This window comes from Canis lupus, chromosome 24, assembly GCF_011100685.1.
Source record: "Canis lupus familiaris isolate Mischka breed German Shepherd chromosome 24, alternate assembly UU_Cfam_GSD_1.0, whole genome shotgun sequence".
Classification (NCBI taxonomy): Eukaryota; Metazoa; Chordata; class Mammalia; order Carnivora; family Canidae; genus Canis; species Canis lupus.
The window spans coordinates 19,494,127-19,511,298 of NC_049245.1; the positions used below are offsets into that span (position 1 = coordinate 19,494,127).

General features: G+C 51.2%; 1 protein-coding gene and 1 long non-coding RNA gene across 10 annotated transcripts; one reads left to right on the top strand and one right to left on the bottom strand.

The window, feature by feature from the left end:
* The first annotated feature begins 1,821 nt into the window (after positions 1-1,821).
* Positions 1,822-15,718, top strand: PDYN (prodynorphin). Of its 9 annotated transcripts, none has more exons than XM_038571799.1 (4): positions 1,822-2,766; positions 4,018-4,074; positions 12,178-12,322; positions 13,638-15,718. In XM_038571799.1, the coding sequence occupies exons 3-4, from the start codon at positions 12,194-12,196 to the stop codon at positions 14,277-14,279; spliced, it is 771 nt and encodes a 256-aa protein (XP_038427727.1). In that variant the 5' UTR covers positions 1,822-2,766; positions 4,018-4,074; positions 12,178-12,193; the 3' UTR covers positions 14,280-15,718. The 9 variants fall into 9 exon arrangements, with proteins under 9 accessions (XP_038427727.1, XP_038427734.1, XP_038427725.1 ...); XM_038571797.1 differs by having other exon boundaries at positions 1,823-2,766; positions 12,175-12,322; XM_038571798.1 differs by lacking the exons at positions 1,822-2,766; positions 4,018-4,074 and adding exons at positions 10,114-10,188; positions 10,791-11,110 and having other exon boundaries at positions 12,175-12,322.
* On the bottom strand, positions 6,922-13,059 carry LOC119865632. Its single transcript, XR_005377677.1, has 3 exons — positions 10,031-13,059; positions 7,773-7,938; positions 6,922-7,596 (listed from the first exon to the last, which is right to left on the bottom strand). It is a non-coding gene; the product is annotated as an uncharacterized LOC119865632 (long non-coding RNA).
* Positions 15,719-17,172: the final 1,454 nt, after the last annotated feature.

The window sequence follows — 17,172 nt, forward strand, 5'->3', positions numbered from 1 at the left end:
GCTGAGATGTGACCCTGGGCATCACTGAGACTGTGTAAAGGACGCTGCAGAAGGAAACGAAAAGCAGATGAATAAACCATTTGTTTGTCAGGCTCACAATTGGCTCCGGGAGTGAAGAATGTCAAACCCTGATGGTGTAAAGCGGGATTATCTGTGGTGTCTCTACTCCGTCTCTACCCTGGCTGTCCTTACTCCTCTTTGTGATGAACAATGGTTGAAAGATGCCTCCACTCCTCTATCTGGTGCCTGCTGACTCCCAGGAATGGGAGCTGTTGTACTCCATCTCTTAGAGCCTTTGTCTGTTCCAAGGTTATTACCAAGAGCTTATGGAGGTAGAGGTGAGGGGCTGAGCAGGAGGTGAAGAATAAGGAGGCTGGAGACAGACTGAGGATGCAGTTGGCTTTAGGGAGGAAGAAGCCGCTGCAGCCCCAGGTTCCCAGATCCCTGGGGTAGCAGTGAGTGGACTCCACCCAAGTCCCCTGGGTCCCCTGGTGGGAGGGGGTGCACAGCTTGACCTGTGGGCAGGTACTCACTGAGCCTGGGCCGTGGTCACTGGACACTGGGGACAGGGGCTGCCACACTGACTCATGAAGTCCTTTGCAGCTGCCCATCAGACCCCATGTGCTGCCTGAGAAAATGGACAAGGGGGAAAAGAAAGGCAAATTCGGACCCCCAAGAGTCCTCTCTGAAAGGGAGGAGGTAAAAAAAAGAAAGGGAGGAGGTACAATCATCTCCAGGCTGGAGGGGAGCATGAGGGGGCTGAGCCCTGGGGCCCAAGGGACTGGGTTCAACTCCTCCTCCCTCCCTTCGAGACAGACTTCCGCTGTCTCATGGGTTTGAGGATACATCATAATGTCTCTGCCACACACCTGCTGGTGGTGAGGGTGCAGCGTAACATGCGGACGTGTGTGGAACATAGTAGGTGCCCAGCAAACGGCTCCTTCCATCTTCCTCCTTGTCACGAATCAGGTGCAGGGAGAGGACAGCGCCCCAGAGAACAGAGAATGCTGGTGCGTCAGAGCGCAAACGATGGCATTCATCACACGGACAGATGGTGACGGAGCACTCATTAAGTGTTGACTGCGTGAAATGATGCTGCCCACGTCCTGTTTCACTCTTCACAAGAGCCCGATGAGCTAGAAACTTATCCCCATTTTATAGATAAGCAAACAGGAGCTGAAGTTGGGAACTTGTCTCAGGTCTCTCCACCCATGAGCTGGAGATGTAGGCAAACCCACTTTTTCCTCACTGGGGAGATGGGGATAATATTCACTACCTGACCAGGTGGTGAGGACTAAGCCCGACAACTCTGGCTGAGTGCCTAGTGCAGCATCGGCGCCCAGGGAATGGGCAGCCCCCGCCAGACTTCTGAAACAGTCCTGCCTCCCACCACAAACTGTGTGTCTGCTGTTGAGTGAGGAGAGAGGCATGTTCTCTTCCAGACTCAGAGACCACCCCCCATCCCCACTCCCCACCCCACCCATGTTTTGGAAGGTATTCGTAGCCATGAGAGTGCAGCCTTCACGCTGCTGCTGGCACGGGCCGAGGGCGCACAGGAGGTAGGGATGCCCCCCACCCGGAGTGCAGGCAAAGGCACATCGCAGCCCATATTTTGAGGGGGATTTCAAGATACTCATTTTGTGTTGCCACCAGAGCAAAGTAAACCGCAGCTCCTGGCTGCCGGGGAAGGGCTGAGCTCCTGCCAGGGCTGGTTGTGCCTGGCACCAGCCCAGGCATGTACCAGAGTCGGCTGTGGGTGCAGGCAAGTGTACACACAAAAACATTCCAGGACACGCGTGACCAGCCACACGCGGAGCTGCCGTAGCACCCAGCACCCGGTCTGCCTTCCCCTTCTCGTCGCTTCCCTTGTCTGGGGCTCTCTGCCTTTTCTGTGGTCTCTAGATCCCTGTAGGTTCTGAGCCTGTCCTCTTGCCTGGTTTCCTTCTCTCCTTCCTCTGACTGTCCCTCCACCCGCCTCCCAACGCCCTCTCTCTGGTGGCCCCATCTCTGGCACTCTACGTCCCTCCGTCCCTCCGTTTTCCTGCGGGCTCCTTGTCTGGATCACGCCCTGTCTCTCCGACAGTGTCTCTTTCTCTTTCTGATCCTCTTTGAATCTTCTGTTTCAGCTTCTTTCTCTGTGTCCCCATCTGTCTCCAGATCTGTCCTGTCTGACTCTCTCTCTCTCTCCCTTTCTCTCTCTCTCCCCATCTGTCTCTGTGTCTCTCTGTCTGCTGGTCTCTGGCTCTCTTTCTCTGTCTCTCTTTCTCCAACACTTTCTGTCTCTGCCCTTCCCTACCTCTCTCTCTTTATTCCTGTGACTCTCTCCTGGAAACGCATCAAAGACTGAAGTGGCCGGATTTCAAGTGACAAACAGCACTACACCCAGGATCCAGCCCCCTCCCTGCACGGCTGCCTTCCTCCTCCACATCCCCTGTCACGAAGAGAAGCCTATTGTGTGGGGCCCAGGGAGTTTGAGTTGAAGGGCCCGGGGGTCTGCGCCTCTGACTGCTCTGAGCTACTTCCCCATTGGCTCCCAGCAGCTTGTGCTCAGCAAGGGCTGAGCGACAGGGGAGGCTCTAGTCCATAAAAGGGGGGGCGAGGCACCAGAACTGCCATTCTGAGGGGCTTTGGTGGTGCTCACGGCCGCCTCTTTGGCACCTCCTTCGGAGCCCGAGTCTGGGAGACCCCTGAGTCCTGAGCCAGCCACCTGCCACCACCCTGCGACCTGCTCAGCCAGAAGCTGCCCGGGGACAAAGCAGGACACAGGTAATGTCCGGAGGGGCACGAGAATCTCTTTTTTGATCATATTTGTTTTTCCTGGTCCTCTGGACCTGAGGGTGGTAGGAGCTCGGGCTGGGGGATTTCAGGTCTGGGGCTGATAATCTGGCAGATACAGTTACAGTTACGAGGCTGGGTTGCGAGCGCCAGATCCGTCCGTGTGAGACGGATGGTTCTTCGGAATCCGCCCTCCGCACAGCCCCAGCTTAAACAGGTGGGTTCTTCTCTCCCAAGAGGACCACCCCTCCGTGTCAGCTCCAGGGTCATCTTCTTCCCCAGCAGCCTGCACACACAGTTCCCATCTGAGGATGGGATGCCCTGGGTGGAAGAAGTGAGTTTGGCCCCTCAGGAAGGTTTTAAAGGTCAGTGATTCTCACTGGACTCACAGAACAAGGTCTGAGGGGACGTTAATGAGATTCAGGGCTCTGGCATTTACCAGGTATCATGTACATCACTGTACAGCCAAGTTCAGCCTTTTCATCCCTTTTTGGATCATGTTTAATTTTTGACAGGGTACTGGCTTGAGTGGTTTCCTTTGACATCATTTACATGGAAATGAAGTTTGGGGCTATTTTGTTGGGAGGGAATGGGGAAAGAGTGACAGCATGCCACGAGACTCAGGCTTCGCAGTATTTTTCTTGTCACTTTTACTTTGAAAGGACTTGTTGCTCTCATGTAAATTAGAGCCTGAGAAGTCCAAGTTGGGCAGGGAAAAAGATGCTCAGAGGGGAAAGCCATTTGCTCACTGGTAAAGACATCCCTGTCCAAAGAAGAGTATTATTGAATCCCAAAGTTTGACTCTAGCAAAAAAGCTGGTGAGCTTCAGAGAAAAGAGAAAAAGGGAGAAAAAATGCTTGGTGACAACACAGAGGTTGAATAGTAGATTCTGTGACCCTATACTTTTTCCTGGGTATCTTTTATCTAGAATCTCTCCAAGCTTTACAAACATTCCTTAATTAAGCCTCCAACCTTCCCAGGGGAAACAAGCTCTTCAGGTTATTGGATCTGATTTCAATTCCCTTCCCGCAGACTGAAAGTCTTCATTACCGTCTTTCTTCCAAGGGTTGGTAAAATATACAAGTCTTTCTAATTTGACAGGCATTCCGGTCAAGATCCATTGCAAATGTTTCAGAATGTCAACCCCTGGCCTCCCCCTCCCACTGCCACAGCTCCCTCTCTTTCCCCTTTCTTCCTCCCCTCAATCCCACCCCACCTTGCCTTTTGTTCTATTTTTTGCAGGTCATTTATCTCCAGGCTTTGAGATCTGCGTGGGGGAGCTGTTGCAGCAGCCGAAGGGTGAGCTGCGCTGCCTGGGGGAGGTTTGCGTTTGCTGACGGGATCTCAAGCCCACTGCTTTGCCCCAGATGAGCTAGAGGTGTGATGGGTGGCGGGCGAATCCCGTGTCTCCGCTGGCAGCTGGGAGTGGGATGTCGCAGTGCTTCCTGAGGCATGTTTTAGCAGAGCAGGCAAAGGGACGGGCTTGGGGGCTATTGGAGGCAATTTGCAATCACCATAAAGCAAATGGAAAGGGATGAGGGTCTTGGGATAACTCCTGGGAGCCAGGAATGTTCCATAGATTGTCTAAATGTGCGTCTCACAATACCCAGATCTGGGTTCAAATCCCAGTCTCACCACTCATTTGCTGTGTGATTTGGGACAGCAGCTGAAGGTTCATTTCCTCACCCACACGGTACGGATAATAGTATTCACCTCATTGTGAAACTCCCGTTGGGTACTCTAATATGCCTGGCATTCAGTAGGTACTCAATGAGTGCTAGTGTGACTGCTCAAGTTCTCACCGTCTAGAGCGCAGAGTTGGGCCCCCTTCCCCTCAATCTGTTATAATATCCCTCATCATTCCACACCATCCAACTGTGAGCTACGTCAGTGTCTGTCCGTGTCTGTGGGGGGGGTGGGGGGAATAGGTCCAGGAAATAGGTCTCGTATTTCAGTTTGCGGGGCTGGCACTCCCCTCCCCTCCCCCTCCAGTCCTCTCCACACCAACAGAAGACCATTTCTTCATCTGTTGCCTCAGGATCATGAAGTCTTCCCAATCGATCCTCCCTAGCCCCCCTCCCACTGCCTACCTCCTTGGGCCATTCTTGCACAATTGTTGTATTTATTAGATGTCTTCCATCATTCTAAGTGGGATCAATAGTTGGTGGTTTGATTTCAACTTGTGTCTGAGACGGTGCAGTCAGCTAGCTGATTTCTTTCACCGTTTTCGTTCATCTCAGCCCATAAATGTTGGTTAATCTCACGGCGTCTGACAAAGGTCTAAAACGATTTCACTGAGACAGGGCTGGCCATTGTGGTGGCAGTAAATATTTCTGGAGACACTCAGCAAGCCCAGGATCAGGCCCTGGAGATGGAAAGGTGTCCTGGGTCCTTTGATGTTGGGCCCCATAAATCCTGCCCCAGCCCAGGTCCAGATTGATGCTCCTGGCAGGAGGTAGATGGCCCAGATCCACGAGGCACATATCCAGGCTCGGGACGCTTCTCCGGGAGGCCATCCAGCCGAACCCATGGCCGGAGTGGGGGGCTGCAGGCACGTTCACTGCATTTGTCCACCGTCATTTGGCTCTTTGACTAAATGAACCTGTTGACCTGTTACTGGATAGTTCTGTTTAAGCTGAGAAGGGTTGAGTGAGTAGTTATGTGATTGGATCTCTGGTCCACTGGCAGGAGGACGAACTGATGTTTGTGATTCCCACAGTAGGTCAAAGCCCTGGATCCAAGTCCACTTTCTGTCCTGCCTTCCCTGTCTCTGGTTCTGTGCCCTCCCCTCCTCTTTTCTCCTCACCTCCCCACCTCTGCTCCTCCGTACCTTCTGCCTCTGGTTCCCATCACCTCTCTCACTGTTTGTTCTTTCATCAGTTCTCTGCTTCTTTGGTGTGTTTATCTCTTTCTCTGTGTGCAAGAGTCTCTACCACTCTAGTTGGCACACCCACGTGTATGTGCCTCTTTGTCTCTGTCACCCTCTTGGTCTCTGTCTCCTTCTCTGCATCTGTATTCCCATCCCTCTCTTTGCTTTTCTCCTTAACCCTTAACTGCATCAAATAACCAAGGGTATGACTCCTGCTCTTAAAAATCATTCTTTTAAAACTCCCCATGACCACCGAGGGCAGGGCCCCTTCACTCTGGTCTCTGAACAGCAAATGGCCCAGAGAGAGGGCCAGCCCTGAGGGTGGGCCCTCATTACCATGTTCTCCACTTTGATTCTTGCTGGACTACATGGTAGTTTCACTTACCATCTGATTTCTGAGCCCCCCGTGTTCCCCAGTCGAGAATCCATTCTTTGTCAATGACCCTAAAGGCCTCACAGGAACACTGTCCTCCACTTTTCAGGATCTGCCTTTGCCAGTCCCTGGAGACCTGCAGAGGTGAACTTTGTGTGTTTTCTGGTGGGATAGAAGTCCAGCAACTATCTCAGCTTCAGGAATGTGAGAGTTTGGTAGGAGGGTCCGCTGGATATCCAACGTGACCACACACCTCAGGGAAGGTTTGTGGGTGGAGCACAGACCAACTTTCAAGCCTCCTTCTGCTATGTCCTTGCCTCTTGGCCTAGACCTGGTGATTTTGTCTCTCTGAGACTCTCTTTCCTCATCTGGAAAATGGGGCTCATCATGCCAGCCTCGTGGAATCTCCTGAGGGTGAACAAGCAATAATTGAGCTGAAATGCAGAGCAGTGAGTTGGCCCCCGTGGCTGTGCCTTAACCAGGGATGGACTTGGAGAGCTCAGCTCTGCCATGCATGTGCTCAGGACCCTGGGGCCCTTTGTCACTTGGTTCTCACCCTTCCTTCCTGGAGCCTGAGCCTGTACCAGTAGCAGCTACCCCAGGAGGGGCCACAGAGGCCACAGGTCTGGCACAGAGCCACCGTGCAGTACTCCACAGCTGCTGTCAGGCAGGTTGTTGGGGGGTCATTGAAACACCATCTCCTCAGCGCAAGTCACCGCCTGGGGGTGGGAGGCCCCAGCTCTGTCTCCACTTCCCTCCTGACTCATGATGTGACCTTAACAAGTGACTTCATTCCTACCTTTTCCCATTTCCTCTTCTATCAAATAGGGATAATCATATGCGATAAAGTGCCGGGAGAGATAATTGCAATGTTAAATCAAGCCATTATTATTCCATGCTGGCTTTTTAATGCTTGCTGCTCCTCTGAGTCCTCTGACTACAATATAGAAATATCACCAAAAGGAGATGAGGGGGCGGGCAGGCAGTCCCTTCCCTTTCCAGGAACCCTGGGCCCTGGGTAGGAGAGAGGACTACTGTGTGCTGGCCCTTTGAGCGATGTTGTCACTGGGGCAGCCCTGGCGCAGGGCAAGGGGGTGATGCGTCCCCTTCAGGGACAAGTGAGAAGCGCAGGCTTGAGGAGGGGAATGATTCCCTTCTGATTTTTCCCCAGAAAGTCAGCTTCAGAATGATGAGAATAATTAGAATTAGGAAAATGATTGTAAGATTAGTGAAAGCAGGGGTCAGCAGACCTGGTCGGTAAGAGACCAGCTAGTATATATTTTGGGCATTCGGGGCGTCCAGTCCCTGTCTCAACACCCAGCTGTGCTTTTGCAGCATGAGAGCAGCCACGGACGATAGTAGGCAGATGGAATGGGCATTGGGTGCGTTCTCAGGATTCCCCAGAGAAATGGAAACAATAGGATGTGAACATATAGAGAAAGAGATTTGGTAAAAGAATCCAGCGATTGATGGAGGCTGATGAGGCCAAAATGTCCTCTCCTGCCCCCCACCAGCCCCTGCATCCCTCACCGGGCTGTCACAAAGCCCATGGGGTAGTGGCTGAGGAAGTCCCATAGATCTGCAAGGAAAGAGGGTTTTTCTTTGGGAGGGCTGCTGGAAGGCCCCCCTGGCCCACCCAGCCCATGAAAAGAGGTGGCTCCTTCCCTGCAGGCTGTGCAAGCAAGCTCCCCATTGGGGTCTGTGCACCTGACGCTGCCCCTCAGCCCACCACGTGGGCTTGCTTGTGCTTCTCACCCCGTGAGCTTCCAAGTTCCTTTTCTTCTCAGTTCGTTCTGGATGGGAGTTGAGGGGCAGACAGGGCTATCTCTGATGGACAAGAGCTCCCCTGAGCAAATCCCCTGAGCAAAGGTGAAAATGCTCCTGAAGGACCCATCTGGCAGTGCACGATAATTTGTTTATCCTACAATAGAAAGGAAATAGGATTGCTTGGGAAAATCTCAGGGCTTATGTGTCTTTATTAGAGTCACCTTTTAACCCAGAAAGATCTGGTCAGAAGCCTAACTCCCATTCACAAGCTAAGTGAACTTGGGCAAGTGACTTCTCCTTCTCGGCCTCAGTCTTCTCCTCTATATAAAGGGTATAAAGACATTTGCTCCCACCTTGTGGTGAGGACGAGAATCACGTGTGTGAAGGGGGAACACACAACCTGGCACCCAGTGGGCTCTTGAGCTGTGGTGGCTGTTACTGGACTGATGTGACCATGAATACAGAGCTCTCATCCCTGCCTGGCACACAGTAGGCCCACCACATGTGGAAGTTCATTCATTCAACAACTTGTTTTTTGGAGTTTCACCTGTGTGTGTTCTAGGCCTTTGTTATCACTCCTTTTGGCCTCTTTCTTTTTGTATCTCCTGTAGTGCAGGAGTTGAATGGAGCTTTCATACTCCACTATCTAAAGCACCTACTATGTGCCAGGCACCCTGCCCGGTGTGCCCTGTGCATGATCTCTTATTTAATTCCCACACCAACCCCCTGGTACACTATTATTAGCCCCATTATGTGACCAAGGAAACAGAGACACAGCAAAGTTAATTTTCCCAGACGGGGTGGGGGGAGAGTCGGGGTTTGAATCCACATAACTAAGCCCTTGGTGATTCTGCTTCTGGGTCAGGAAGGGATTGGAGGTGCTCCTTTCCTTTCTGTTTAGAGGAACCCTCTGACCCCATGGTGCTTCTCCAAGTTGTTAGAATAGGCCATGCAGGGGCTGCAAAGTCAACTCTCTGTCGAATGCTCGGCAGGAGACACAAGGGAAACTGCCAGGTAGGGACATTGGTGACCAAGCTGCATGTGTCATTTGGGTGACAGTTGCCATATGGCAGCACGGGCCCGATATCTCCAGTACTTCTGATTTTTTAAAGATAAGTTGGAAATTAAGATTTGAAAATTCCCCAATTTAAAAATGTTGGCAACAGAATTAAAACCAAAAAGAAGAAGAAACCCCTGTGCAAGTCAAAACACCCAGTGCCATTTGCTGTTTGTTCCACCAGCTACCGGCTGTAGCCTCTGAACATTTGCCATGTGCAGGGAGAGTGCTGCGGTTGGGGGAGAGCAGGAGCCTCAGCCCTGCCTGTCCCTCCTGACCCCCATTGCTGCCTTGACCCTCCCTGGGCACTCCCATGCCCTTCAGGTCCCTCCCCAGTTCTTCCTGGGAAACACACTGAGGCCTAGGGAGCCAGGGCCGTGATGGGGGGAGGGAGGCGTGGGGTGGTGGGGAGAGAAGTGGGGCTTTGCTGGAAGACAGGGACTCGGCCCTTCCCAGGACCAAGGAACCACAGCTCTGATCACGCCTTGAGCAAGTCTGGAAAAAAATCAAAGCCTCACAACAAAGCCCCTAATATTCAGCATGTGACCTGGTTCCCTCTGCCTCTCTTGTCTCCTGGGCCTTCCCTCTTTCTGTGCCTCCCGCCTGTCTCTTTCCCTCCTCTGTCTCTGTTTCTCCCTCCCTCTGTCTCTCTCAGGACTGTTTTTCACTAAGCCCGCCTCATCCCTCCCCACCCCCTTCCCCTTCCTGTCTGCCCTCTTCTCTTCCTTTCCCCCCCACCCTTGGCTCCCTGGTTTCCATAACAGTTTCTCAATTTCCTCTAGCAGTGTTGACTCTAGACTGCTGCAGACCCCATGAGGTTTCTCTGGGGGCATGGAGAGGTGCAATCCAGAAAAATTCAAACTAAGCTTCCCAGACATCCAGGGGTGATCTGTGTATTCACTCAACAAACCCTGGGCCGAGCTCTTGTTCACAATGGAGCCCCATGTGCTGAGCTGGGCACCCCATTCACTCCCCCATTCATTCATCAATCCTCAGATGGCCCTAGTCTTTCCACAACATTAGAATGAGGTGCAGACGCCTCACCTTAGCCTAAAGGGGCCCCCACTATCTGGCCACAGCTCATCTCTCTGCTCTTCTACCCCAGTCTCCTGCCTTATGTTCTCTTATCCACCCTGGTCTCTTTGTCATGCTCAAACGCACCACACACCCTCACTGTAGTGACTTTCACCTGCAGAGACGAAGCCCCCCACTGGTTAGAAACTCAGAAAGCAGGAGCACTTGTGTCATAGAGCCAGCATAGTGACTGTGGGAGTTCAGAAGGTCAGGCAGACTTCCTGGAGGAGGTAACCAAGGCTGAGTGTTGAAGAACAAATACGAGTTAGCCAGGTCAGTGGGAGATAGGAGTGGATGGGTGGGGTGAGGAAGGTGCTCCAGGAAGAGGGAATCCCTTGGGTGAAGCATGAAAAATGGGGTACATGGGGCACTATTTTGGAGTTGCAGGTGGTGTGGTCAGGCCCACATCAGACGAAGCTCACAGCCAGTCTGGGTGCTGCACATTTGCTGGGCTGCCTTAGACAGATGACATAGTCTCTGGGCTTCCATTTCCCTGCCTATAGAATGGAAAGAATATTAGTCCCAGGTTTATGGGATTGTTATGAGACCTTCTTCCGTTAAGACACAGCTGAGGCTCAGCACAGCCCGGCATGCAGTTAGCACCAGTCAGTGCCAGCTCTGCTTGGTGGGAAAGCCCTGGAGCAGCTAGCTAAGGGGCAGCCTTCCTCTCAGGGGCAGTGGAGAGCCGGGAAGCAGGGCAGGGGTGCAATCAGGCTGGTAAGACCAGAGGCTCCCTGGAGCCTGGGCCAGAGAAACTGGAGACTTGGGCTGGGAGTGGGGTAGACTGGAGGAGCCCGGCCAGTGCACTGTGGTAAGAAGATGGGCTTGAGTTAGACGCCCCCCCAGATACAAATCCCAGCTTTGCCACTTACCAGCTCAAGAACATTGGCAGCCTTCTTAACTCAGTCTTCTGATCTGTAAAGTGGGAGCGACAATGGGACCCACCCCAGAGAGTCGCTGTGAGTACAAATGAGTTTGCTCGTGAGAACAGCTCAGAACATCATGAGTACTTAACAACCATCTGATCAGCTAGGATTATTATTAAATACGAAGTTAGTGGATGAAAGGAAAGGCTGCCGACGTTATTTGCCTGGGACACAAAGGATCTCTGATCAGGCCTCCTAACCTGGAAGCCACGCCGTGTGGGAAGCATCAGGCCAGGAGGTCTGTGGTGTAGGCTTCTCCTCCCCTGCAGGTAATTCACTGCTGATCTTGTACTGAGCCAGCCCTACCATCACCATCCGCTGATATCAGAGAAAACACGAGCTGCCTGCTTTGCATCTGAGCATAAAAGGCACTGCTTGCTCTCCTGGAACCCCAAGCCACTCAGCAGGTGGTAGAGCATGAGAGAACATGGGGGGTGGGGAGGGCAAGAGAGGTGGGATGGACCCATGTCCACTCTTCTGGGTTTTCTTCTCTGAGCCTCCCTGCTTCGTGGAGCAGAACGTGCCCAGCCTCAAGAGAGGCCTGGGTTCCCACCTTCAATCGCTATGTGACCCTAGATCTGCCAGCCTCTCTGAGCACCTGTTTTCTCATCTATAAAGTGGGGATGATGAGGGGCCAGGCCTGACCCAGCCTAACAGGTCTGACTGCAGGATTGCCATGCTGCGCAGGGCATTTCAGGGCGGACAGGGGGGATCTGAGAAGGACCTGGAGGCAGGGAGGCCCGCTTGGAGAAGGTGGAAGTATGGCCACGGTAAGTAGAAGTGCTGGGGTGAAAAAGGCAAATTCTAGAGAACTTACAAGGCAGATAGGACAGGCCTGGGGACAAGCTGAGAAGTCGGGGGCAAAGGCAGGTGATGGGGCCTCAGAGAATCTAGGAAAGCAGATGCCGAATGTCTTCCCGCTCGGTAGGTGGGTAAAGTGGATTTTGAAGGCTGGCAGACCCAGATCAAGTCCTGGCTTGTCTGTTGCCTGACTGGTGCTGGTGATCGCTTCCCCTCTTGAGCCTCGACTTCCCCATCTGTCTGATGAAAATAGACAGACCCTCCTCCAGAGCTGTCGTGCAGATGGAAGGTGAACAGGTGGGAAGGCTGCTGGCACGTAGCAGGTACTCAGCACATTAATTCTCTTCTTTGACCCCCAACTTTGGGCACCCACTGTGCCTCCTTGGGCCTCTATTTTCCTGACTGTGAGATGGGAACGAGAACAAGAACGTTAGCCTTACAGTGTTGCCTGCAGGGGTCAGTGAGATGGCTCAGGACACCCATGCAGAGTAGGCGCTCACTGGTTCATTATCTTCTCTTTCTCCGTCCCCAGCAGGAAGCGCTGAGCCAGCATGGCGTGGCAGGGGCTGCTGCTGGCCGCCTGCCTCCTTGTGCTCCCCTCTGCCACAGCGGACTGCCTGTCCCAGTGCTCCTTGTGTGCTGTGAAGACCCAGGATAGGCCCAAGCCCATCGAGCCCCTGGTAGGTTTCAGGATGTCCAGGTCCTAGGCCCACGTGCAGAAGGGACATCTGTGTGCAGGGCATGAACAGCTGTGTGTCTGTCCTGTAGGCTTGTCCTACTTGTGCAGGACACATCCTGCCCCGGGGTAGGTCTGAGTACCCGGGGCTGCAGGTTCCCACCTCCATCCCCACCTCAGACCTTACCACCACTGCCTCGTTCAGGTCTGGGACCTACAATGCAGGTTTCCAGGGAGCCTGATGCCCGGCAACAGGGAGGGCCATTAAGGAGGCTGTGCTGGCTGAGAGTTGGCAGCCTTCTGGTAACTTTCCAGGGCTTCTTACCATTCCCAATCTAGTCACTCCTACAGAAGGAGGTCTTTCCAACACCACTAAATGCCAGGATCCAAGGCTTGACCCCTCTCCTTGGTCTCAGCCTCTCTTGACCTGGCCTTGTTTGCTTTGCTTTGAATCAAACTCCCCCACGTGTCTCTCCTTTGATGGCAGACAGGTGAGACTAAAGGTCCCAAGGGTGTGGTGGACAGAGCACAGGCTTTGGTTCTGCCACTTTCTCACTCCACGACCCTGGAATTCATCCCTCTTCAGTTTCCACATCTGCAACGTGGGGGTGATTCTATGAGCTAACAAGGCAAAGTTCTAGACACACAGTCCTAGAGGCTCTTCATTGAGAGGCATGCTGGGTGCCAGCTGCTGTCTGCTCTCAGTCACTGGAGAGCACAGTGGTTAGGCATGAGGGCTTATGGCATTAGCCTGCCTGGGTCCAAGTTCCAGAATTATCCAGCATTGTCATTGTCATCCTCACGACCATCATTGTGATCACGTTCGAATTCCCCCAGCATTCCTATGAAGGAGCTACTTTTATCCCCTGGGTTTGATGAGCCCTCAGACCCATCACATGTGTTCTCTCCACCATCCTGCATGGCTCCGTGCCTCTCTGTAATGTGTTAAGAACATCCTTCACACCTGGGGAAGGTGGGGAGAACCAAGTACTCCCTCTGGAATCAAGCTGAAGAGGATGAGTGAGTGCACCAAAGAGCTCTCTGGGAAGATCTTAGCTGTGATGTTGGCATTGCCATCTGTAGCCACGTTTCCTTGGGAAAGCCGGTCCACTCTCTATGTCTCTCGCACGTAGGCATAGAGTCCCCTATTTTCATGCACCTCTCTGGGAGCATTAAGGTGGGAAGCCCGAACTTTAGTAATGGCAGATACTTTTTGATATTCTCAATAAGGGGCTCTCTGGGGCAAGGGAGTGCATGTGGCCGGCCTGGCAGTTGGATGGTGATGACATCACCACTCTGGTCTTTTTGGGTTTTTGCAGATCTGTTCCCTGGAATGCCAGGCTGCTCTGCTGCCTGCTGAGGAGTGGGAGAGATGCCAGAGCCTTCTCTCTTTCTTCACCCCCTTCACCTTTGGGCTCAACGGCAAAGAAGACTGGGAGACCAAGGCCACTTTGGAGGAGCCCTATAGTGAGCTGGTTAAGCGCCCTGAGCCCTTCCCGAATGAGCTTGAGAAAAACAGGTTTTTCCTCAGCACCCCAGCAGAGGAGAATGCACTGAGCAGGAGCCTGGCGGAGAAGCTCAGGGGTCTCTCTGGCAGGTTGGGGGAGGGAGGGGAGTCTGAGCTGATGGGGGACACTCAGCTGAATGATGATGCCATGGAGGCTGGGGCATTGGATTCCAATGAGGAGGACCCCAAGGAGCAGGTCAAACGCTATGGGGGCTTCTTGCGCAAATACCCCAAGAGAAGCTCAGAGGTGGCTGGGGAGGGGAACGGGGATGGGGATGCGGTGGGTCACGAGGACCTGTACAAACGCTATGGGGGCTTCTTGAGGCGCATCCGTCCCAAGCTCAAATGGGACAACCAGAAACGCTATGGAGGTTTTCTCCGGCGCCAGTTCAAGGTGGTAACTCGGTCTCAGGAAGACCCTAATGCCTACTCTGGAGAGCTTCTTGACGGGTAAACTCTTCCCCATTGTGGAGTTGAGTCAGGAGCTTCCCCTGACCCCCTCCCAAACTGGAGTTCCCTCATTCATCCTACCGTATATCCCCTTCCCCATGTTCAATTCAGGCTTGTGTGCAAAGCACCCAAACCCAGCCTGCCTCTTTTATGCCTGGGTCACAGTGTTTGTCTGGGGTCAGTGAGGAAGAAGGATGGAGGTTCACCTCTCCAGTAGTCTCAGTGCTTGGCTCCAACTCTAGACCTTTGAAACTCTGGCCAACAGCAGCTTTTGCTATGAACTCCCCCCCCCCATTAATGTGACTCCCCAGTTTCAGGAATCTAGACTGACTTGTTCTTCTTCCCTCTAGATAAATAGCAAAACAAGATAAATAAACAAATAGAAATCCTAGCACTTTATCCCAAACCTAATGAACCTCCTTGAGGAGACCATGCTTTAGGCAAAACGCTCAAACACTGCATTTTATTGGAGCAGGGAGTCTTACACGAGAGAGTTCAGTCCTCCAGTGGGCATGTGTTCAGTTGAGTTCTCTGCGTTCTCCTCATTTAGAAACATACCTCTTGAAGAACCAGGTTCCTGGACTCCAGTTCATGTTGGTACCTTGGATAGCACCCAGCCTCAAGTGAGAGGAAGGGGCATGAAAACCCCTCCCCAAATGGTAATGAGAGCAGTCTTCCCACTGAATACTGAAATGATCCAGAAGGGAGCAAGACAAAGCAATCTGTGCAGCAAACTCAAAATGTGGACCAGTTCCCTCAGCCCTCATTAAACTAATTAAACAGATCGGAATCACACTCCTACCCCAGGATGAACTGAAGCTGAGTCAAGTTGATGAGGTTAAGCACGACCATGTTCTTGAGCAGCTGAATTGGCCGCCAAGAGTCTTAGCCATCTGGTCAAACATATGCATTGGGCATTGGGTAAGGGAATCCAGAAGCAACAGCTAGAAAGACAAAAAGGTCCTTTTCAACCCCTGTGATGATTCTTTCCTCTTAATGTCTCAGAATAAAACCAGAAAGAGCCATGAAGTGATTAAGTGCTTGAGGCCAAATGAATTCCCTTGATTCAGATAACCCAGAATCAGAGGCAGAGACCTCCCAATGCCTTGGTTTCAATCAAAGTCTTCTCTCTCTCTGTTGCTCTTACTTGATCATCCCTAGGCACTATGATTTGGTTTGCAGGCCCAAGAGGCTAGGCTGGATAGGAAAGGAAATGGTCTTGAATTCAGTTAATTTGTATAAGATGCTACTGAGCATACCTCTTCGTGTACAGCCCCCAGATCTCATGATGTTCTGAAATGTGTAGATTGTTTTAGGGTTACTTTGTATGCTTTAAAAAAAAATCCCACTTATGCAATTTACCCAGAATTTGCTTTATTCCTTAGCAGGCCTGTGTTATTTCCTACTCCTTCAGTGCAATAAATAAAAGAAAGATGGTGATGACTCGGGTGTGTATGTGTGCGCCTCAGTCCCCATAGTGTAGAAAGACCATTTGCAGAAAAGAGTGCTGGGGAATGAAAAATGCACACACACACACACACACACACACACACATTCACATCAGAAAACTAAGTGTAGGATGAGAGAAAGAGCACAAACTTTAGAGCACCATTGCCCTAAATTTGAGATCTGTGTGATGTTGGGTAAGTTATTTGACCTCTCTGAGCCTTACTTTCCTCTTCTGTAAAAGAAAGACAACCCCCACCCCCGACTCCCAGGGACTTTCTCCTATGCTGAGTTACCAAGGCGAGAGGCCAGATGTTGCTAGACAAAGGTGAAGAACCCTCTAGAGAGTGGGTAGCATAATGTCCTTTACTAAAATGACATGCTTTATTAAATGGCATCAAGGAGAGGTATTTAAATAGTGCTGGTGTGGAAGAGTCTCAGTGGCTCCAGACCTTGTGGGTCTGGCTTTCTGAATGACTCTATAGAAGACACAGGACCAGGGAGGTCTCCCTCCTTCTTTCCTTCATTCAAGAAAGAATTAATTGAAAACTCTACTGTATGGTAGGTCTTTTTCTAGGTGCTGGAGGTACAGGAAAATAAAATGAACAAAGTCTTAGTTCTTACAGAACTCACAGTCTATGGCAGGGGGAGACAAGTAAACCAAAATAGAAATCTAAAGTGAAAAATTAAATTTAAAAAATAAATAAAATGTAATGAATTTAAAATTAAATATAAATGAAATTTAAAATAGTGGTAATTATTGTGAAGGGAACACTTGGGATTTAGTAATAATGGATAATAGAGATAGGAGAGGAATATCCGGATCCTTCTTGAGGAATATTCCATTCTCGATGTTCATAGGATCATCAAGTTGGAAGAAACCTAAGGCTGGGATTATCTCCTCCAACTAGCTACTCTTTGCCAAATTGACACATTGATAATAAATTTTAACTTGGATTTCACAACCTATTGCTATTCCTTAATGATTCAGTGTGAGGAAGTTCTATCTTTATTTGGGTTGAAGTTAGATTTCTGTCCCTTTAATACATTGGGTCTTGATCTTGCTGTCTATCAGCCCAGGAGCCTGTCTAGGGAAGAATTTTCTGTGACTTGTAGACAAATGGCTCCTAATTATCTCAAATGGGCAAATGAACAAACAAACAAACAAAACCCCAAGTAATTTGTTGGCTCACATAAGTGAAGAGTACAGGATATTAGCTTTGAGTACAGCTTGAGCAAGGAGCTCAAAAAGAACACCAGGACTTCTCTCACTAACCTCTTTTCTCCTCTGTGTTGAATTCATTCTAAGACTTCACATGCTTTTAAGATGCTACCATACCATGCAAGTTCAGGTCTAGTATGCTATTCTCACAGAAAATCCCCATCAAAGTGTTACTGTACTTCATTAGCTCTAATTGTGTCATTCATCCTATCCTGAGCTAATGTCAATC